The following is a 24,578-nucleotide window of genomic DNA, read 5'->3' as shown; positions in this document are numbered from 1 at the left end:
CTAGATGAAAGTGTTGACCCAATGTGCAGTGGCGGTAAAGAAGACCAATTCCATACTCTGTAGAAAATGCAGGACACTATTGTATTATAAATATATGCTGACTTTTCATACTGTTCCTGAGGTTAGTACAAAATTTCATGATTCTTCATACCAGTTATTCTCAGCAACTTCCCCAGATAGAAGTACGTTCAGAACACGGATGAGTTGAGATTTGAGGGAAAGAGCTAATGATTAGCTCAGTATGGTTATTGTACTTTTGGCCTTCCCTCACTTTCTCAAAGGAGTATCAAGAGATACCTGACAAGCAAAGTAATCACTTTATAACATCAAGATGGTAGGATTTTAAAAGTGCCAACCTTGCCCAATTTATGATGTGCTGCATATGGCTTTTGCATCATTTGTTATATTTATGGGTGATTGACTCTTATATCATCTCCCTTCTTGGCTTCTTGTAAAAATAGCCAGGCCTGGGTTTTGTGTGTGCTTTTTCAAATAAGTTTTCTATTAGTTATAACTCGTACTGGAAAGCCAACACCTGTGATAATGGAACGCATATGACTATGTAACTTCGTATAAATGTTAGTACAGCTGCACTTTAGTGTTAGTCATTTATTATTGTGCATGCTTGTAGAATCATGCAACGTACTGAAGTTACAAACAGGTATGTTAAACTCAACTTAGAAAACTGGACTCCTGACTGTTAAAACAATCTGGATAAGGAAATTAATCTAACATTTTGTTTAAGGCACAGTTACTGAAATATGCACGAATTTTTAAAATTTTTTGTGTATTAAGTCATACACAGTGCTTACAAATTGCGGTAAGTTTGACTTGCATTTTGATAGCCAATTTGTAGACTCAACAAGACTTTGAATGTGGTAGGGAGGAACACTAAATTGATCTCTAATCTACCATTCTTGGGCAAAGTACTGAAGTGTATGGTGGAGATGGCACTTAGAGAAGCTGATTCTGGAAGGTAATACTGAGGGATTCTCATTTGGCACCATAGCCATTAGTTTTTGGTATCTCTCAGCATTTTATTCTGTGCGTCCCCCCGCCCATGCTCTTTAACATCTATATCCACCCATGCACTGGTAGCATCTAGATTTCACTATTGTAATGTGCTCTGTATGGGATATAGATATAGATTATATCTGTGTGGGGTATAATATCTATATGGGACAGCCTTTGAAGACTGTCTAGAAACTTCAAGTGGTATAAAAGAGGCAACTGCTAAGAACCTAATGGAAACTAGAGGTTGTTGCCATGCCATGGGCTATTGTTCCCCCCTGCCTTTTAAGCTCATCCCAAAGAAGCAAGCCCACGTCACAAGGGGTGCATTTTTGCACTGACCTGGTGGGCAGCAGTCGACAGAGACTAAGAAACTGCTCACAAAGCATTTGTGTCTTATGGGAAGCAGAGAACAATAACAGGGTCTTGACCCAATGTCTTTAAACGTCTGCCAGATTCTGCAGTTGGACCCCTCAGGTCTGTTGTTGGTTATGTGGATCTTTTTAAGGGAGCCAGAGCAAGGAGGGGGTGTGTGGAGTATGAGGGTGAGTCCAGCCAAAAGGCTTTTCTGGCCTAGTCGGCTGATGCAAAAAAGCCTTCCACTTCTGTGAGCTCTGAGAAGATAGAATGGCTCCTGATCCACATGCTGATTCTGCTTTCTTTTGGAGACAGCTGTCTCTGAAAAAAGACTTTCGGCCCTGGAAGTAAAGTATTTCTTTCCGCTCTTCTAATCCTTCTCCAGTCCACTCTTCCTCCTTCCCTCCTAGTGTTCTTTCCTCTGTTCTTCTGACTGCATCTGCAATCTTCTGTTTCCATCCATCTGCTCTATTGCCTTCTCATCCGTTTCACTTTCCCCCCTCTCCTTCCTGCTTCCTCCCTAGTCCTCTAAAAGAGCTCCTGCAGCAGATTTAGCCCTGCCCAGCAAATATTGCATTCAGCTGCTGTACTGATGGCCTCTCCTCGCTTCTGGGCTCTCAGTGATGAGATCACCACTGAGCCAATACACTTGCTATCACCGTTTGCTGAGGCTCAAGGAGGGTACCAGAGCCCAGATGGCCATCTTAATTCATCTGTGTTGGCGGCCTGCTTGTTTCCAGACAAAATTCAGTGCTGGTGATGACCTATAAGACATATATTTGAAGGACTATCTTCTTCCATGTGACTCTCTCCATCCTGTAAGGTCGTTTTAGATGGCTCTGTGGTGGGAGTTGTTGCCTTTTAATATTCAACTGGTAGTGACCTCTAAAGGATTGTCTTCTGTTGTGGTATCTAGCCAGTGACACGTTCTTTCCTGGAACTTAGGACTGCTCCTTTCTTGCTGGCCTTCCATAGATGTCTTAAAACTTTGGTCATTCTACCTGGCCTTTAATTAGGATTTCTTCTTTTATGGCTGCTTTTTATTCTGTAATATTTTTTGCTGATTACCTTGTGCTTTTATTTTATTTTTCTCTATATAAGCTACCTTGAGTTCCTGCAAGAGTAGAAATGTGGCTTATAGGTTTCCAATACATACAGAGGATTTTATGTATGATCTGACTTTTAAATCCTGTGATTTGAGTGTTCATTTCATGTAACTTAACATAGCACTTGAAGTTAAAAAATAACTTTAACTGCACAACACATGGCAGTTCTGCTGATCTGAGTATCCAAACTTGTAGATGAATATCAGTCTAAGAGCATTTCCACAAATGAATGTAAAACTTTGAGGGAACTATTCATCTTCCCAGGGGCACCATTGCTTTTATGAGAAGGGGTTGGGAATAGTTATTGATGGAGTTGTCTTTACTTCCCATTCTCTGAACCTTGAGCTGCATCAGCTGTGACTTTTAACATGAGAACTGTGTGTGTCTTCCATTCATCCATATCTCTCCTCCCCATGTCTCCAAGTAAGTCACGCCCAGAACATGGATGTGGTTGGTTCAAAGAGGGTTGTGTGTATGTGCATACCCAGGGGAGTACTAATATAGCAGTGAAGTATACTTTACTGGTAGTATTTTTTCATTGTATTTAAAATATTTGTGTCCCATCTAGCTCCTTGTGCGAAGGTATCCAGTGTGGCTCACAAACAGCAGTTAAAAAAATAAAATTGATAGTATGGTAATAATAAATCAAAACAAACCAGCCAAATAATACAATAATTAAAAGAGAATTATCAGCCATAATAAAAAATTTTAAAAAACCATCAAGAGAAAAAGGGGGCAGAGAGTCATTCAGGCCCTAAAAAGTAGAAAGAACAAAAAAGACAGTGCCACTGGTACACCAGCTGGTAGGAGGGCTAACCTAATGTCTTAAAGAAGAAGATGTTCCACATGTGAAACACCACTGCAGAGAAATATCTCCATGTGTTGCTGCCTGTTGAACTTAAGAGAACAAGTGACACTCACAGGAGAGCCTCCCCAGGTGACATTTCTGGGCAGACAATTATGGGGGGGGGGAGAGATGGTCCTTTGGATAATCTTCACAGGATGATATGGTCATACCAGCTATCTCAAAGTGGCAACTTGTCATAGCATTATCTTAGTAGCATCCTGTTACACCTTAATACAATCAATTTATAGACATTTTAGGTAAATTAGGAAAGAAATTATTGGATGAATCAGCAAGTCAAATTGCATTATTTTAATTTTTTGGATCTTGTGACTCTACATAATATTGTAATTTTATATGCTTGAGTAATCTTTATAGGCCCACATGTGTTAGTAGGTTTGGCATTGGACCAGCTATTGTACCTCATAATAAACCACCAGAGTTTATTATAAAGTTGCCAGCAAGATGCATAGGGCCTCGTTCCACCAAAATAGCATATTCGAATGCTTAGAACCAACTGACTGTGTAGAGTGCAATGGAGATCAGTCTAACGGATTTTGTGAGTTGATTGAAAGTCCATAGGTGTGTGTAATGTTCCTTTTGAACTGGGAAACCTGTATCCATGTTGGCATCCTTCAGTCTAGGAAGACTATGGTATCATGCTCTGAATAGTGGTACTGGAACAGAGTGTCCTCTCCAGTGTGCGAAGCCTGGGTAAAGTAGGTATGGAGGATAGGCTATTACCCATGCAGCAAATCCCCCCTCTCCACGTTGCTGAAATGGTCCAATGGAAAGGCAGAAGCCAATTCTTCTTTTAAAGTATTGCCAATTTTAAAGCCAATACTTCTTTTAAAGTCTAAAATACTTCTTTTAGATCTTTTAAATATGTGCAACTGTTTTAATTGTTTTTAATTGCTATTTTTGTATTTTAATTGTTGTAGGCTGCCTTGTGTGCTCATGGGGCAAAAAGGTGGGATATAAATTAATAATAATAATAATAATAATAATATAATATGATGGTTGGTTCCAGTGGCGTCGCAGGAGTTGCCAGAACATGACTGTGTTCAGTCATGAACTGCCTCAGGGGCTCGGGGATAAACTTTGTTTATCCATAAAGAACTGAAATTACATGCCTGGTGAGGTTATTAGTTTGCTTCCATTGTGTGAAATTATTTAGCTCCTCTTTAAACCTGTCTTCACTAATGGTCTCTTCTGCCACAACCACATGTATTTTATATTTTATGGAAAGAAAATATTCTTGTCTATAAAGCTATGGATAATAGAATATTCTATGATAAATTATTTTGGTGGAAGAAATAATGTTATTTACTAGTCTGTAGAACATACATGGCTTTCTGATATGTTTGAGGCCCAATAATGAGGGTATGTGCTCATTTGCTGTTTGTAAGATCACCCAACCTCACCACCTATCCGAACCTGGGAGTGGACAGCTTGGATAGGTGGTGTTGAAATGGTAGGTAACTGTAAATTGAAAGAATAGGTAACTGTAAGTGCTGTATATTGGGGCAACATTTTACTATCCCATATGCTGAATGTTTCCTTTGGAGATGACCGATCTGGAAAGAGATCTCCAGATCATGATGGCTGTCTCAGTGGACACCTTACAGCTTTATTTAGTCGTCTGGTAAAGTTCATTGGCAGTAGATTTGTCAGCAGACAGGCAAAAGTACTTCCTCACAGAACACAAAATTCACTGCCACCAGATGTGGTGTTGTCCACTGGCTTAGGCATGTGTGTGCCTTAAAAAAAAAAATTAGATGTATTTATAGAGCAGTGTTTCTCAAACTGTGGGTCAGGACCCACTAGGTGGGTCATAAACCAGGTGGGTCACCATTCTTTTCAATGTTTTATTTTTAATATATTAGACTTGATGCTACCATGGTATGTGACTGCATTTGGGGAAATGTTACAGACCTGTACTTTTAACAAGCTACTATGTTTATTCTTTTAATAATGATAGTAAATGGGACTTACTCCTGGGTAAGATTGCAGCATGGGTTTGTTAAAAATGTTCCTGCTTGATTATGTCACTTCTGGTCATGACATCACTTCCGGTGGGTCTTGACAGATTCTCATTCTAAAAAGTGGGTCTCAGTGCTAAATGTGTGAGAACCACTGTTATAGAGGATATGATATTGTGGGAGTACAGCTATTAGCCTTTATCTAAATAGAACTTCCCTGTTCAAAGGCAATATGCCTGATGACTTCCTCAACAGGGCTAGTCCAAAACCTCCTGGCACCTGAGGCAGTGTGCCAAATGTACCTCTGCCTTACCTGATGATGTACCAGACTCTCCTCCTAATACTCCCTGGGTTGGAAAAGAAGGGGACTAAACAGAATTGTGGATGGGAGGACAGTGGTGGGCTAGAGCAGTTTCTCAACCAGTAGTACAGGTCCCACCAGTGCTACTCGAGGTGGTGTCTGGTGGTACACACAGGACCCTTGGACACCTGCTGCCTGGCAGCAAGACCAGCAACACAACACAACAAACAGGAAGGCTTTTTTTTTTTTGACGGGCAGAGCTCCAAAGCATGCTTTTCACATTCTCAGTAAAATCCTCCTGTCAACTTCGAACCTCTTACTGGTGTTTTTTGGTGTTGCATCTGGCCTCCCAACCTAGAAGTAACTGGCGATGACATAATCTTAAGTTACTTCTTGTGGTACTTCCAGTAGGTGGACCATGCAGAGTGGTATGGCAGGGGACAAACATTGAGAGAGGCTGAGCTAAAATGTTTCATCCCCTCTTTTCTAATTCAGGGAGTGGAAAGAGGAGGAGTAGAGGCAAGTGGCTGTTGGAGGTGGGTGCCCCCTACCACTCCACTGCCCAAGATGACTGATTCAGCTCATGGATAGGCTGACCCTGTTCTTTGGGAATCAACTGACTGGGTACTGCGGGGAGTAGGGTGTTGGACTGGATGGACTTCTGAACTACTCTTATATTCTTGGTGTGTACCCGATCCAGGTTAGGAAATTATGGGGGGGGGGGGGGAATCCACACATGACAGTCCTATAAGTGATATGTCTAGTTTCTCTGAGGCGGGGGGAGAGGGACGACTAGATACATCTGTCTAAAAGGATGATAATCTAGTAACTAATGTTTGTATAAATATGGAGGAATGTTGGAGTTATTATTAAGAGCAGCATTTGCATGTTCCCGGGTAGAAATGGGAAAAACAAGTTCAATAAAATGTTGCCTTAATATCGTACCTTTCTAACCTTTCATGGAGATCAGGTCTTTATTGTACCAGCTGTTGCCATTAAGCCCTTCCCTGTTGAGGTTAAATAAGAGAGAAACTCAGCAGCCCTATAGGAGAAAGAGAGAGCTGGAAATTCCAGTCCCCAACAAGCTGATTCAAGACAATTTGCATGTGTGTGTCATTCCAGCTCTTCCCTGCAATATTGCAGAACAGCCTCATCCAGCTTTTTGTGTTTCCACTGGTTTTAAGCTGTTAATCAATAGCATTTGCCTTGCCTTCATAAAAGATTATACATGTGAAGCAGAATTTTTTTCATTCCAAGGCAACACTTCAATTCTTTAACATTGCTAAGCAAGGAGACTTCTTTCAGAAGAAATATGTTAAATTTGCATCTGTAGCTTTCATACCACATTTTTGATACAGACGAGCATTTTGGAATACTTGGGTGAGCTAATGTAAATATTAAGACCTTTTTTGGCAATATGTTTGGTTTGTTAGTCTTTAGAGAATCATTTACTTAGGAGACTGCAGTTGAAAATAGATTTTTATATTGCTGAAGGAAAAGTGTGACAAAATTTTGTGTTTGTTTAAAAGAGTATCCACTGCCATGGAATCTCAATCTCTCTCTCTCTCAGTAAGATTACTGGGTCAGAACACAATGTAAGAGCAATACTGTGATTACAGGGGAAGAAAAATGTAAGTTGGTGTCTTAAAGAAAGCTGAATGTTCTGTAAAACTGGCAGGGAGTAGATGGAAAACGATTACATTTGATATATATTTTGAATCTACTTGGAGACACATATGCATGAAAGTTTTTCTTTTAAACAGATAAACTGAGATTAGTAGTTCTTGTCAGTACAACATCCTGGAGTTGTAGAGTGCTATGACATTGTTTTTCATATTAAGAAGTAGTTGGGTACAGACAATTTAAGATATACCAAATATAATTTCACTTTGAAAAGTGCACCAGTGTTCACGTATGAAAATATTTTAGCACTTGTATTTTTGAACTATAACACAAAACTGTCGAAACCAGCTTAATTTTTTCAACTATGCAAGATTTGTTAGCGCAGCATTCTGGATGGTAGTATTATCCAAGATTGTTCTTAAAACACTTGCTTCATGTAACTTTAAAGTGGTGCATAGTGGAGTGGTTCTTTTTTATAATGAGTGTATCCTAGCAGAATTTTCTATGGCTGTGTTAGTGTAAATGTTTATCTTCTGCGTCTGCATAATTTATTGCAAGGCTCTGTGAAATATTCAGTACAAGTAGTTTTTTTTTTTAAGCTGGGAAAAATACTATATGACACTGTGTATGCTGAAATCATTTAAGCACAAAATTTATAATAATGAAAACTGCCATCTACATAGTAATGGAAAGTCTTTAATTTGGGTAAGCAAGATTTAGTGCAGTGACACTACTTAAATTGTAGACTGCGCAATTTAAACTTATTACATAAGGTTACATCCCCTTTTAAATTGTGTTGCTGCTATTTTTCTTTAATGTCTCATTTACATACTTTGCAGTTTATTTCATTTCCTTTCACTTTTAGCTATACAAGATGTTGGCCTAAACAGAAATGGCATTTGTGCATTCTAGTTAGTTTGATGCAATCCCAGGGGAGATGAAAAGCTGCTAAACTGACTTTCTTCTTCTTCTTCTTCTTAACAGTATTTATATACCTCTTTTCAACAAAAGTTCACAAAGCGGTTTACAGAGAAAAATTGAATAACTAATGGCTCCCTGTCCCAAAAGGGCTCACAATCTAAAAGATGCAGAACACCAGCAGACAGCCACTAGAAAAGACACTGCTGGGGTGAGGAGGGCCAGTTACTCTCTCTCTGCTAAATAAAAGAGGAGCACCCACTTTTATACCACTTTTCATCTTTAGCTCATATTCTTCTTGGTAAATTCACTTCTTAGATTTTTCATAAATTATTCATATTTTGTCTGCCTGTCCTTCTCCCTAATTCCATTAGTCATTTCTTCACTCTTTGCTGCCAGTGATGGCTGAATGTGTGTGTTCAAATTTACTCTGTTTGGTGCCTATCTGTGGAGTAACGTTCACTGCCTTGGCATGATGATCTTTGGAAACTTTGTGTCAAGAGGAATTGCAATTCATAATCCAGCCCTTTAGCACAGGAAATGAAATAATGATTTCTAAAGGTCAGGAGGGGTACACCATGTCTTTTGGGGGTATGGGTTGGCAGTAATGCAGCACGATTCTATATGTGAGGGGAGAAAACGTACTTGAAAATGTTTTGTGGCTTGGAAGGTGTTATATATTATGACAAATCAATTTAGCTGACAAACACATAAAAACAGGTTTCCAGTGAATTCTAGAATCTAGGACAGTGTGACCACAGTTATTCAAAATTCATGTACATTAAACCAATACATGCTGCAGCAGGTTTTTGGACACATCAGCTCCACTGAAGACACTTTCAAATCCAATAGGGTTGCATGTGCAATTGATCAGTGACCTTAGACCTGACACTACTCATTTTAAGATAGGGAAACAGAAACAAGGGCTCAGTCCAAGTACTGATTCCATCAAGGGAGAATGGGGACTTCATGAATTTTTTGCTTTGTGCATGTTCAGAAATAGAGGTGTTTCCGATACGTAAGATAGGATTACAGCCTAAGTCTTATTGAACACAATGGGATTACTTCTGAGTAAAATAAATAACAGTTTTAAAACACCAACAAAAGATACTTGATGGGAGTGTGATGAGAGAACGGGAAAGAGTTAAAATACTTCAATAGTGCTATATTGAACTTGCTAATATTGCTGCAGAAAACACATTACTTGCTGAATAAAGCACACACGAAGTGTTCTATATAAAAAAACCATTGCTGGATCAGGTCAAGGGCCCAACAATTCTAGCTTCCTGTATCTCACAGTGGCCCATCCGATGTTTTGGGCAGTGCTCAAGACAACAAGATACCTGCAGCCTATTGCCACTCCCTTGCATCTAGCATTCAGAGGTAGGCTTCCTCTAAAACCTGGTGGTCCATATAGTCATGGCTTGTAACCTGTGATTGACTTTTCCTCCATAAATCTGTCCAGCCTCATTTTAAAGGCATCTAGACCTGACGGCATCACAACATCTTGTGGCAATGAGTTACATAGGCTAATTACACGCTGGGATAAGAAATAGTTCTTTGTTCTGTTCTAACTCTCATGACATTCAGTTTTAGCTGATATCCCCTGGTTCTGGTATTGAGAGGGAGGGAAAAGAATTTTCCTCTATCCATCCCTTGTGTGCTTTATGTGACTCAATCATGATGCCTCTCAAGCACCTTCCATAGTAGTAAGACCCCAAACGTAGCCTTTCCTGGAAAGGGAGATGCCCCAACCCACTAATCATTTGTATGCTCTTTTGTGAACTTTTTCCAATTCTACTCTATCATTTTTGAGATGTGGCCACCAGAAGTGGATACAGTACTCCAGATGTGGCCTTACCATTGAGTTGTATGGTAGAATAATAATACTGGCCATTTTCTTCTCAGTCATTTTAAAAAAATGATTCCAAGCATAGTATTGACCTTCCTCACCATTGCCATAAACTAGATTGACATTTTCATCAAGCTGTCTACTACCATCCCAAGTTCTCTCTCCTTATCCATCACAGACAACTCAGAACCCATCAGTGTATATGTGAAATGTTGATTTCCTGCCATAATGTATATTGCTTTATACTTACTTACATTGCCGTTCATGTCTTGTTTTGCCACACGTTCTCCCAGTTTGGGGAGATACTTCTGGAGCTTTTCACAGTCCATTCTATACTTCCCACCCAGAAAAGTTTAGCATCATCTGCAAACTTGGCCACCTTACTGTTTATCCCCACCTACTCTGTTGTTTATGAACAAATTGAGAAGTGCTGGTCCCAGGACCAATCTTAGAGGCACACTGGTTTTAACTTCTCTGTTGTGAAAATTACCCATTTATACCTACTCTGTTTCCTGTTCTTCAGCCAGTTCCTTATCTGTAGGAGTGCCTGCTCTCTTATTCCATGGCTGTTGAGTTTTCTTAGGAGCCTTTGGTGAGGGACTGTGTCAGAAGTCTAGTTACATAATATCAGTGGCATCACCCACATCCACATGCCTTTTGATTTCAAAAAACTCTAAAAGATTCATGAGCAGAATCCATGCTGAGTTCCCTCAGCAAAACTTATTCTTCTGTATGTTTCCTTGATTAGGCTTGCCTCCATTTTGCCTGAAACAGATGTTAGGCCTATAGATTCCCATGTCCCCTCTCTCTCTTTTAAAGATTGCTGTTACATTAGGTATCCTCCAATCCTCTTGCATAGTGGCCATCTTAAGGGACAAGTTGCATATTTTATTTGGAAGATTCATTAATTTCACACTTGAATTCCTTAAGAACCCTTAGGTGGATGCCATCTCGGCCTGGTGACTTGTTAATCTTTAATTTTTCAAAAAGTTCTGAAATGTCCTCTCTTAACTTCTAAATGTCGTGCTGCATATTTGTCGGTCTCTACTACATTTGTCTGGTGTGAGATGGTGAAGTTACCATAGTTGAATTACACAAATGTTTCAAGACATAGCTTGCAGATCCCATAAACAAAAAACAAGTGTCAAACTGAGACTTGCATGTATTGTGAATAGCAAATATGCTAGAGAATTTCAGAAATGTCATGCTGGGAGCCAGAAGCTAAGATCAGTGACATTAAGCATTGTTAAAAGTCTTTCACTGCCTGAGGAGTACTGACTAGCAGTAAATAGACCTCACTCATAAAAGTATCAAACGCCAGCTATTATGTTAATTAAAAAGAATCCCCTCCAGTCCAATATACCCAGTCCAAACATTTGTGGTAGAGCAAAACTAGCTTCCACTACTTACCATTATCAGACTGGGCAGGCTTATTTTCTGTTGTTGCGCAGGATGCTTATATGACTTAAAAAGCAAAAATAGGCTTGAGTTTCACATAGTTGAGAAGTTGTGAGCTTGTCCTTATAATCTATAAACTCTAAAACATTTAACTAAATCTATAGAGATACTTTTTAAATTTAATGCAAGCAGATTGTTGCCTATTGTTCAATTTTCACCTTTCTTGCAGCAGTTTGGATTTTTTAGTGACACTTTGGCATGCAAACACTTTTCCATATTGTCAGTTGATATACTTTTATAAGCACTGTGATCTCTTTATTTGGCAGGAATATAATAATTTTAAAAACACTCTAACCAGCATTAATAGGATAGATAGCTGGAGGCTTTGGCTAGAATGGATATCAATGATTTATGTGCAATATAGTATTAATTGAATTCCAGGCTAAATGTAAGCATCTTTTGAAAGCTTGAGTTTTATTCTGATTCAAGGTTGGAAATTAAGCACATTTAAAACTGCTAGGAACTGACTAACTTATTATAAAGATCTATAAATATTCTGTGTAGCAACTTAAACTGTATTTCCAATACATCATTCCCGCCTGATTTTGCACTTGTTGTTTTGAATAGTAAGTGGTGTTAGTCCAGATGGCTGTTCTTGAACCAATGTTGTTTTAAACCTGCTTCTCTCCCACTCCTGTTTAAAAAAAAAAAAAAAGGGGAGGGAACCTTATAAAAATGCTTTAGTGCGGTAAATGATGTCATCTGGTGGTAGTCGAATGGGTGAAATTTTATCCGTATCTAAAATTAACACTCACATGAGTGAAGACAATCCTACACACGTGTTTGAATGTAGTACAGCATTATAGTTCCTTAAAGCTGACCGGTTGTCTGATAGGAAAACAGTGCTCAACAGTGTTGCAGAGAGCAAACAGAATTGTTAATGAACAATCTACAGGTTGAGCCTCATTATTGGGTTCCAAGCACTCACATGGATGGCAAAAAAATGCACTATAGCAAATCAATTTAAAAAATAAAGTTTCTTTGCTCTGGTGATTTAAAAACAGTCCTGCTGACCTTTGTGATGTTAATATAGAGCAGGGGTGACCAAACCCCTGTCCTGGGGCCATTTGTGGCCCTCAAGGAATCCCAATGCGGCCCTCAGGGAGCCCCCAGTCCCTCCGGAGATTTGTTGGAGCCTCACTGGCCTGACGCAACTGCTCTCAGCATGAGGGCGACTATTTGACCTCTTGCATGAGCTGTGGGATGAGAGCTCCCTCCACTGCTTGCTGTTTCACATCTGTGATGCAGCAGCAAAGGAAAGGCCAGCCTTGCTTTGTGCAAGGCCTTTTATAGGCCTTGAGCTATTGCAAGACCTTCATTTATATAAGTTCATCTTTAATATATTCATTTATGTAAATTTATTCAAATTTTAAATGTAAATTGATTCTTTCTCCCCTCCCCCCCGGCCCCTGACACGGTGTTAGGGAGATGATGTGGCCCTCCTGCCAAAAACTTTGGACACCCCTGATATAGAGTCATCAAGACTACAATCTAACAATCAGTCTCCCTCAAGGTGTTAGAAAGGAGCTTCACTCAGCTCCTCCCTTCACCAATGCAAAGTGATCGCCTTTCTTTCATGTGCTCAGGAGGAAGGGAGGGGTCACCTGGAGAGAGAAGGATTGATAGATTGTCAGCTAGCTGCCCCCCCTCTCATTAAGGAGGCTATTGTTAAAGGACTGTTCAGTTTTTTAAACTGATTTTGAAGGGTTACATTTTTTTCCCTTCTCCAGGGATCAGCACATTCCTTCTCATTTGCAGGGACCGTTCGTTTTGAGTCAAATCCGTGTATAAAAAATCTGTGTATAAATAGGCTGGACCTGTATTAACAATCTAACCATGTGTAGAGCTGCCATATTACCCAAGTTGCATGGATGCAAAACTCACTTATCTGGTGCTCTTTAAGTTATTAACCTGTTCTAAGCATTTATTTAAACAAAGTCTATAGCCCTAGTGATTTTGAAGATTTTAAGGAAAGTATGCAGGCTGTATTCTAGCCAGATGGTCAGTAAGAAACAAGTTAGTCTTGTCTTCAATAGCCTCTCGCTTTGGTTCCCAAATTTACCTGTGACAAAATGGTCTTCCTCCAATGGTGCTTACTGCGTAAACCAGAAGTAAGTGCTGATGATGCATGATGTGATATCGGCACTTGCATCTGATTGTGTCTGGAAAAAAGGCTTGAAAATTGATGTTAAAAACAGTAAGGGCGGGCAGGTAGGCCCAAAAAACATCATGTGCAGCCCTCAGCTGATAGAGCAGAGCCTCTGCTCTGTGATCCGTCGCACTCTCTTCTGAGTGTTTTGGCCTGTGTGTGGATTGTGATGCCCTGGAGACTTGTCCTGATGCACAGTTTGGGAACCTCTGGCCTATCCAGTGAGTTGAAGCTGCTGTTATAATTGTATGCAGTTGGCCAGTGAAGAAGAAACCTGCAGTAGTGCTGGTAATTGGCCTGACTGATGTGGCACAGAGTAGTATTACTTTGCAAGATCACATTTGAGTGGTTCCAAAAAGGGGAAGTCCCAAAAGAATGTTGTGGAGGAGCTATTCATCCTCTCTTTGGGGCAACGAGACATTCTGCAGTGAGATACCTGTAGAGTTCCATCCTGTCCAACTCTCTTATTCGGCACTTGTAAGAAGCCCCTTTGTGTGGTTGAGCAAAAGAGGTGGGGTAAGGGGTACTCTTCACCTATTCTCCACAGTTACACCTTGGAGCTGCAGTGGATTTGGGGATGTCCTTGCAGTTATGCAGTACTTTTGAGGACTTGGAATCCCAGTACAATTGCAAGAATGCTTTGTGCATGTATGAATGCATATACCCACCCACCTATCCCCAGCTCCAGGCTGAAGAGGTAGGTTGGACTCAAGCATTTTGGTCATCAGTGCTCCAAGCACCTCAAATGCAACCGCAAATAAGCCACACTTTCCTACTTGAGTGCTGAAAAGAGTAATGGGGCTTAGATGCGTTGGCCCTGGATTTCTGCAGTTTACAGAATGCCTTGAAAACACAGCAGCTGAACAGCCCCCCAGTTTTCTCCCAAACCCTGGAACTGAGTACAGAGTAGGGAGTATTCCCTGCAGTCTGGGAGCCCTGGAATCACTGTGCTACTGCAGCATTCTGTAGTGTAACAACATGTCCCTCAGTCTGTGTACAAAAAGGGCTCTGTGTGAAGAAAAAAGCTTTCTTGTATGAAACACCTACTACTATATCCCTTTCAGTTGCCTCTTTGAAGCTGCCATGCAGTCCTGAGAAAGCCAAGCTGCTTCAGCACTGCACTATTTCAAATAATAAATGTGTCTTCAGACATCATCCAGCTTCAATGAACTGCATTATACTCATTAGGGCTGAAACAGTTTCTCCTGCATTGGTGGTGCAGAGGACTGAATACTAAGCAAGAATGTGACAAATTAGAATTTGAAGCAAAATATTCCTGTCTAAAATATTTTCAAGTTATGACTAGTTACTGTTTGAAATTTGCAAAGAATCTGAGTATCATATATAACAAATAGTGTGAAGCTACCTTATTCACTACTTGCATTTTTTCCCCCTTGTTTGGAATCCTCAGTTCCAAACACAAATGAAACTTGAGAAGCTGTACCCTTAGGTTGCTATGGGCAGCATTCCATTGTGCAAATCACCTTCTGCTCTATATTAGTGATGAGCCAATTAAATTGCTTGACTGGCTCATCATTTCAAGCACTCATAACAGTTTAATAGTGGAAAAAGGAAGTGAATTAGTGTCAAAAGATTATTCTGAAGTCAAGGATCAGCAAACCAAAATTCATCTGAATATTAACAAACACCAAGGTATTATATTATATTGCATATATTCAAGAGACTTTGATATTGTGATGGCAGTGTGTGGCCTCTCAGGGGCTCAGAAGAGTCTCTGGAGGGTCCAGGTCTGCCTGCTTGCAGGTTCAGGGGGATTCGCAGATAAGGAAGTCCACAGGTTCCTACTCTGTCCATGACGCAGGCGAACCTGTATTTACATTTTTGCAGTGTCTCCAACAATCTGTGTATAGAGCCTCCAGTTTTCAATATTCTCTTTGGGTCAGCAGCCCAAAATTCCATACGATCTGTCGTGGATCACAACAAAAAACAGTCTCCGTGCAGGAATATGTAGATGAAGGGACAGACTATACAAATGAAAGCTAGCTCAGTTTCCTATAGGACAACCTATTGATGACTCATATGGATCAAAATAAACAGCCCTTTTAGTCCCAGTTGAAAGGGAGTTCCTCCCCACCCACCCCAAAAATCCCCATAACTTCAGATCTTGGGCTTACTGGAAGCAGGTTTAGTAGTGTCTCCTGGTGCATGCGTTTTCTCTCCAGTGGAAATAAATGACAGAGAATTTCAATGAGGAAAAAATAAAGCGTTATATTTAGGAATCTCACTGCAGTGTGGTTACCTATTCCTTCTGACATGGGGGGGGGCACTGAGTTGGATCTTCAGTGTGTCTAAGTAGTACCAGGAGAGTCTGCAACATGCCCAATCATTATTTCTATGATAAGAGATCTATAGAAGCAACTAATGTTGCTTTGCTCTCTCATAGTGAGAGAGATATATTTAGAACATGGGCTGCTACCCTTATTGTAACTACCTGCTCCTTAATCACATCTAGTTGCAGACTTATGTGACTCTTTCTGGCTTTCGTCCAAACTTTCTCATCTGCACTTCCATATATATGCAATTTTGACAAAAGTGACTGCTTATGCTATACAGGATAAAACCTCTTACCTTTACAGGACCCTTTTTGTTCTTAAGCCATTCTTTGTGTGCAGGCCCTGTCCTTGCCTTCATGATTACGGTCATTCGGAGACTTGCTTCAGCTGTCAGGATTGATCTTCCATTGAGGGATATTAAAAGTTAAAAGGAGTGGCAAAACAAACTTCCCTTCTATCTGTTGTTGAGAGGCCATGCCTGTCAATATCTTGTGCTTTAAAAAATTCCAGGTTTTTAAAGAGAAGGGGGATCAGTGGTTAACAAGAATACCCTTTGCTATTCAATGCGCCATGTCACCCTTCTCCATCTTGCATGCCAATGTACCATCAACAGCGCCACTACTGACTCTAATCACAGGCCTAGTCCATTAGGCTTTGATTTTCTCTACAGCTCCTATTCCTTAAATTCACTTAAATTCTCTTCCTACCTGTCATTGTTTACTCTCCCAAATCTTCAAATGTCAAAATGACTGTTCCCTTTGTCACTCTTCCAGCCTAAATATTCTGACTACCCAAGTTTCCTTCATTATGGGACACAAACTTCTATTTCCTAGTCCATGTCCTTCTCCTTTGGTTTTAATTCCATGAAAATAGGTGGAATTTATCTTGTCACCAGCATTGCTAATTTAAATGGTATAGAGGAGATGGTGGTAAAGTGAAAGATGTTGATTCTCCAAAAGAAGTGACCACATGCAGTCTCCAAGGTCATTACTTCCTTGATTCTGGATGCAGTGTAGTAAGGATACTGTGGGCTCCCTTGTGAATCCCAAAAAACCTGATGAGACTCCAGGACAGATTGTGTCTAGCAACTTAAATAGATTTTGGAAAGACTCTTTTTGGTTCTGGAACTTTTTTATTGCACCTTTAAAAAAAAAAATCTTGGATCTCTATGCATACTTCGCATGTTAATTCAATCTATTGCAGTTGGGGTATGGGTGTGTTAGAGGGGAAAAAATGAGAGTCCTGGTTTTTCCAATCCTTGTGCTGCTACATGGTATGTTAGAAAAGTGTGCATTCCAAAGCCAGTTTATTTTTTAATAGTTTGCATCAGGCCTGTATAATAATGATGATATTGTGCTTGTAAAATTAACCCCCCTTTTTTCCTCCTCCAGAAACATTGAGGATCATCAGTACTTTGGAGCATGGCTACAAGCAATGGAAACAATGACTTTGTAGTTCTAAGCAATGGCAACATTCTATCTAGTGCTACTAATCCTGAACACCTTGCAGCAAGGGATGGAAATGTTGCAGCCCAAAATGTCCCATCTAAGGAAACTACAAGAAGAAAAGTGAGTGCAAATAGGTGCCTTCAGCTTAATGGCATGCTAAAAACATCATATTTGCCTGTAGATGACCAAAGAACTCCGCAAGTGGTATCACAGTGTTGTCATCCTTGCCCATATCATCATCCTTTAAATAACCATAATAATCAACAAGAATGTCTTTTACTGACTGGCAATACTGCACCATCTCCATTGACTTCCTGCTGTCCAAACCCTCATACTGAATATTCAGCATCTGCTTGCCAAAAACATGCACCCCTGTATCAGACTGCCTGTTGTCTTCAGTCCACACCCTCATTCTGCCTCTGTCATCAGTGGCCTGAACATTTTCAGCACCAGACTGCACAACAGCATATAGCCAGTATAAGGTAAGTAGATTAAATGCTAAACTTTCTGTTGAGGAACCAGTTTTATATGTATTTCACTCTACTTGTTTCACAATAATAGATGGAGATTTAAAGCAAACTGTGGAGAGAGCCAAAGCAAACCACCACAGATGCCTATAAGACGATCTCACAGCTAAGTCGAGGGCAGGTTTTGAGCCAAAAATCATGAAATTTTCTATGACTCAGATAAGTTGGGGCAGGGTTTAAAAAAGAAAAAGGTAAACCCTAGGGGGGTGCCTGACTATAATTTTGTCTGATTTTACTGGAGGCCAGATCCTGAAAAATAACCTACCAGTAATTGTTACCCAAGAACTGTACAGTTTCTAATTGATTAAAAATTTAGTAACACATCCTAAGATACATTTTATTCCTTAACTTTTTAACATTCTGGTCCTTAAAACCTTTTTGTAAACACTGTCAGATTAAGTGTACTGTAAACAACATACTTGTAGAACTATTCATCAAATCGTTCTTTAAGGTGCCTGGTGTGTTGAGCTAGCTAGAGGCTTTACATATAACATGCAACATAAAGCACAACTGGGAGTGTGCAATTCAATTCACAATGGCGAGACAAGGAATGAACATGAGCAAGTGCAGTTAAACATAGTTGCAACCCTATTTACTCAGAAGTAGACTCATTGCTTTCCATGGGTGGTGTTCTTAAGTAATTGTGCATTGAATTACTGGGACTTTGTTTCAGATAGAAGTTTAAAAAAACCCCTAAACTAAAGAGTGTGTGAAATTCTTTGAAAATGACTTGCCAGGAATTGTTCTGAGGCAGCAGCAAAAAGGGATCCATTTTACCTTCTTTTAAGAACATAAGAACAGCCCCACTGGATCAGGCCATAGGCCCATCTAGTCCAGCTTCCTGTATCTCACAGCAGCCCACCAAATGCCCCAGGGAGCACACCCTTGCATCTGGCATTCTGACATAACCCATTTCTAAAATCAGGAGGTTGCGCATACACATCATGGCTTGTACCCCGTAATGAATTTTTCCTTCAGAAACTTGTCCAAAACTGGAAGGGAGCTGAAGTTGCTTATGGGACCTTCATAGGCTTTGAGAGGAGTTCAGTGCTGCACTTCTATAGCAGCAACCCTCGTACAACTACAATTCCCATAAGTGCCTTTTTTTCTCTTCCTGTTTGGAGAAGAAGCTAAAATGGCTGCCTCTGAATACTGTACTTACTTGAAAAATTACTCCTTTTTTCTCCACCCCTATGTCCTGCTTCTCAGCCCAGTTCCACCCACCCCCACTTTACCTGCCAGCTGCTAAGCTTCCCAGAAGCTTCTGCTTTGTTCACTGTGTTGACCTGTGTATAAATCAACCCAGGTTTTCAAAGGCATAAATGTTTTTGACTTGTCGGCCAGTATCTGCGGTAGATCATCTTCAGAAGTTGTTTATGCATCTAGAAGCAAACTTGTAGTCCAACTCCTTTCGCAGTGCCAAAGCAACTACCACATAGGCACAGAAGGTCTGATCTTTTAACATACAAAAATCATGGCTTCTCAAAAGATGGTCTCGTGAACAATGGCCAGGTTATTCAGGGGACGGTAGCCATATTTATCCAATATTTACTTGATGGACATGTTACTATATAGTGTGCTTAGCAGAATAGGTCTGGTTCTTCACCTTTTATAATTTTTTTCCTCTTCTCTGAATCCAGACCCCTGTCTCTCTTTAGCATGCAGGTTGCACTTCAACTTTTTTCCTGAACTGGTGTATCTTTAGTGTGAATGAACCAAAGCATCTTGCTTTATATGTCCTTGTTTGATGTGCAGTGCTGTATTAATGTTGTGCCCCCCCCCCGGCCTAAGATGAGATAAAAACATGAATGACTTACCTTAATTTAAACCTTATTTTCTTGGAAATGGTTCTGTGTTTTCTGTGAATTCTCAAACTTCATGTCACTATATTTAAAACAAAAACCACCATCTTCTGCATAACACTGTTTGCCCTTTACAGTAAGAGTAGTTTCACATATGATGGTTTTCCTATATGGAAGTTGTGCCTATATGTGAAAATCATGTAAAAATGTGTGCACTGTGTGAAGAGTGTGCAAGGCTATTTTTGTCACGAGTAGAAATGTTGAGGCCAAATTCAGAAAATTTTGTGTCTGAAACAGTGCTAGTTGGAAATGATCCACAAGTACACAGTGTACATGTTCTGACAGTGTAATATTAAATGCAGGTGTCCTCCCTTTTTCCTCTGACACATTAATTAAATTTAGTGTATAATGCCCACATTTGTTAGCTTTAATTGGGAGTTGAAGAAAAAAGTGATTCTGTTACAGGGAAGGAACTCAGTACAAATTTAAGTAAAATTTGAGACTTGGCAAATGGCCAGTTCAGCACAGCAGGTTAGAGCATGTTTTCCAAGGCTGTAGAGCTTACCATTTGTCAGTGACCTAACATTAAAAGAATGAAGTGTTGATTCTCACTGTAAATTGGTTGTTAGAAAAGACACAGCACTTATGCTGTGTTTTTTTTTTCAGTTGAGGTGGGATTTGGTGTCATGTTGAGCCTTGAATTATGAAAATTCTGTTGAATTTGAAATGAAATATGAGGTCTCCAAACATTTCAGCATTTCAAAGGAATGCATTCTCCCTTAAAAAAGAATCTGACTCCATGTAAAACTATCTTTTACCACTAATCTTTTCTTGCCATTGTTACATTTCTTAGAGTTAGGAAAGAAGTGTGAGCCCTGCTAGCTGAAATTCCTTCCCCCCTTTTAAAGCCACATTTTGTACAATGGCTTTTAAATTACTTTATTCATCTGTCTGAAAACAGGGTCACTACTGAAGTAAGTCGCCTGCCTCCCTCTGAACCATTCTAGTGAGGTGTGGGGCAAAATCGGGCAGCCCAACAGAAGGTAGTTCATTACCATAACCAGTTTTAAAGCAATATTTATGACCCTCAAGAACTCCTGTGCTTGAAGGAAGATAACATGCATTGGAAAAACTAATGTGAAATGTTGCTACAGACAAAAGGGCTGGAAGTTTGCCACTTGGCAAACAAGCCATCATGGTTTTATATCACATTTGGAAATTGCATGGCACCCAGTGTTGCCATCAGTTCAAGGCTTTTCAGCATATCACTGAATAATGATAACGGAACAGTGAAGTTGGAACTGAGAGGATGTTATGACTAAATGCAAGTGGCAGTGCTACATTTGTGCTAAGACTATTAAATTGCATTTGACTAAAATGAATGACTTCCAAATCTATGTTCTGTTTTAGTGCTGTGCTGTTGACATGAAACAAATGTAGCAACAGCAGAAGAATGTTCACATTTAAGTAGTTTTCAAGAATAGTGAGACAACATTCATTATCTAAGGGCACAATCCTAACAAACTTCCAGCACCAAGGTAAGGGGAATGCAGCTCCAAGGTAAGGGAACAAACATTCCCTTACCTTGAGGAGGCCTCCATGACTGCCACCCAATTGCAGGATGCAGCACGTGTCCATGTAGCATTGCTATGTCAGTGCTGGACAGTTGGTTAGGATTGGGGCCTAAGTGATGTGTAGGTGTGGTATTCTTTCGTACGTTTAAGAGGTGCAACAGTCTTGAAAAGTTGCCTCTTGGGTACTTTAAGGGTGGGGGGGTGTTGTCTCCATTGCTCACATTGCAATGGAGACTTCAGAATGTGACTTAAGTGTGAAATTATCCAAATATAGAGTTCATGATAGAAATATGGCAAATACTGCTTGTGTTAGAATTTTGTTGAAGTCTTTAGATTATTATTTCTCAAACTATGGGTCGGGACCCACTAGATGAGTCGCAAGCCAATTTCAGGTGGATCCCCATTCATTTAAATGTGTATTTTATTTTTAATATAGTAAACTTGATGCTACCATGATATGTGACTGCAGCTGGGGAAATGTTACAGATCTGTACTTTTAACAGGCTACTGTGTATATGCTTTTGTTGATAGTCAGTGTGACTTACTCCTGAGTAAGTGTGGGTAGGATTATAGCCTAGGATTGTTAAAAATTTTCCTGCTTGATGATGTCACTTCTGGTCATGACATCACTTCCAGTGGGTCCTGACAGATTTTTATTCTAAAAAGTGAGTCCCAGTGCTTAAAGTTTGAGAACCACTGTTTAGATGAAGAAGCTACATTTAACTAAATTTCAGTATTTTTCTTACACTACTGTGATTGATTGTTCTGCCTTGGATTTGAGGGTCTGCTGTTCTTCAGAATTCTCCACCGCACACTTGACAGTGTTTTTCTGGCACTGCAGCGCATTTGTCCCATAACAAAATAGTTTTAAAAAGTAATTTTATAAAACCAAGTGCTTGACTAAAGCTGTAAGCTGAAGATGACATTTTTAGCTGGCTTTCATCTATTTTACAGCATACAGTTAAGTACTTGGTAGGCAGTTGGGAATTTGAGGAGGAAAAACAGTTTTAAAAGGCTTTTTAGAAAGCATGGGAGGATTTTCCAAAGCTCAAATCTGACTCTTATAAAACAATTCCCATATCAATTCCAGGAAATGAGTTTTGTTATCTAGAAGATTCTCCGAAGAAAGTTTGTCAAAATGTTAAACTGTTAAAAGGGCATGTAATCTAAGGAAACACTTGAGAAATAAAACCAAGTTTTGTATGTAAGTAGTTGGCTTACTCACTGTGATGGCAGTGCCCAGTTCTAAGGTGAGAAAGATGGGCAGGAGAACTGCTGCTGCTGTGACCCAACATCCAGTAAGCTGGGTACAGAGTAAGTCTAGGTTGGTGGTGTGCATGTGTGCACATAGAACCTGGCCACAACTTTGCCCCAGGGCCTGGTGCACCTTGTTGCTGGCCTTACTTTGGATAACTGAATCCAGTGTTTCTCAAGCTGTGGGTCGGGACCCATTAGGCAGGCTGTGAGCCAATTTTGGGTGGGTTGCATAGCACTAGCGCAACCACCATTGAAAATTTTGGAAGATGAGATACTGGGAAGGGGGATGACTGTGGTTATTTTGCTGGTGTCAAAGTTATAAATAGGCTTTTTTCCTTTCTGATTCACTTTGATATTGAAAAATGGCTGAGAAATAATCCAATTTACTGATACATTCTCAGGAAAGCAGCAGGCTCTGCTGTCACAATGGTTGCACTTCCTGCTTGATATTGCTTCCAGCCATGACATCACTTCCAGGTTATTGACATCACCTGGTGGGTCCTGGATAGATTGTCATTCTAAAAATTGGGTCCTGGTGCTAAAAAGTTTGATAACAGATTTAAATTATTAACTCAAGAACCCAATGCAGCAGCCACTAATGGTCTGTTATGATCACACGCTATGGTTAGACTTGGTCAGGGGTGCCCAAACCCCGGCCCTGGGGCCACTTGTGGTCCTCGAGGACTCCCAATGCGGCCCTCAGGGACACCCCAGTCCCCAATGAGCCTCTGGCCCTCTAGAAATTTGCTGGAGCCCGCACTGGCCCAATGCAGCTGCTCTCAGAGTGAGGGCGACTGTTTGACCTCTTGTGTTAGCTGTGGGATGAGGGCTCCCTCCACTGCTTGCTTTTTCACATCTGTGATGCAGTAGCCGCAACAAAGAAAAGGCCAGCCTTGCTTTGTGCAAGGCCTTTTATAGGCCTTGAGCTATTGCAAGACCTTCATTCATTCATGTAAGTTCCACCTCTAGTATATTAATTTATATAAACTTATGTAAATTTATTCAAATTTTAAATGTAAATTAATTATTTTGTTCTCCGGCCCCTGACACAGTGTCAGAGAGATGATGTGGCCCTCCTGCTGAAAACTTTGGACACCCCTGGACTTGGTGATTAGAAGCTTCTGCTTCAAGCTTGCTATAAACCACAGGTGCTTGTTTTGTCTGAATACAGTAAAGGGTTTGTAGCAAGTTGTTTTTCCCCCCCAAACTAGAATCCTTGCACTCTGTTCATAATCCCAAAGGTTACAATGGAAATTCAGTATCCTGGACAATAAACAGAACCATAATGAAGCTTTTTGATCCCATGTCCTGTACTATTGTTACTTGGTTTGAAGATGCAATCACTCTTTAAGCCAGTTATTACTACTGTTTGAGAACCTCTTTACTGTTTGCACTGGTAACTCAGTGAGGATTTCCCATTGTGCAGTATATGTGGATAACACAAAACATAAGAAAAGCCCTACTGGATCAGGCCCAGAAATCTTGTTTCAAGCAGTGGCCCAGCAGCTCTCTCAGGGAAGGCATACCCATTCCAAATAATTTCCCTGCAATTTATGCTGGGGGGGGGGGCGCTTAATACTGCATCCTTTCCCTGCAAGTGGTATTACCAGGCATACAGCCTCTGAACTTGGAGGTAGTGTATAGTCATCATACCTAGCAGTCATTGATAGACCTTTCCTCTGTGAATTTGTCCAATCCACTTTTAAAGCTATCTGAAGTAGTGGCTGTTGCCACATGTTATGGCAAGCAATTTCAGACTAGTTACGCACTGGGTGAAGTAGCATCTTTCTTTGTCCTAAATGTCCTACCAACTTGTTTCACTGATAACCTCTTATTTTCATGCTGTCTGTGAGATAAACTTCTTTCTATCCACCCTCTCCATACCAGTCTGGAAAGCACTCCTGTCCATTGGCTTTCCATTTTGAGCCACATAGCACCATCAGCCCTATGGACACAAGAGGCTTTAGTGAAAGAATATAGAAAAATCACCAACAACCCACTTTTACCAGTACATGCTGATCTTCCTCATCTAGCAATTGGTAGACTTAAATCCAGGAAGCCTTCTCTGGCACTCG

General features: G+C 40.3%; 1 protein-coding gene across 3 annotated transcripts in view; it reads left to right on the top strand.

The window, feature by feature from the left end:
• DISP1 (dispatched RND transporter family member 1) overlaps window positions 1–24,578 on the top strand; it is a 99,297-nt gene that overhangs the window by 33,764 nt on the left and 40,955 nt on the right. For 2 of the 3 annotated variants that reach the window (XM_066611683.1, XM_066611682.1), the window contains one exon: window positions 17,287–17,825. In XM_066611683.1, coding sequence (XP_066467780.1) covers window positions 17,317–17,825 — 509 coding nt within the window. In that variant the 5' untranslated portion in view covers window positions 17,287–17,316. Of the gene's footprint in view, window positions 1–17,286; window positions 17,826–24,578 lie in introns of those variants that run through there. The other variant, XM_066611684.1, reaches the window with a different exon arrangement.

This window comes from Tiliqua scincoides, chromosome 1, assembly GCF_035046505.1.
Source record: "Tiliqua scincoides isolate rTilSci1 chromosome 1, rTilSci1.hap2, whole genome shotgun sequence".
NCBI classification, from domain to species: domain Eukaryota; kingdom Metazoa; phylum Chordata; class Lepidosauria; order Squamata; family Scincidae; genus Tiliqua; species Tiliqua scincoides.
This window is presented reverse-complemented; position numbering and strand designations above follow the sequence as displayed.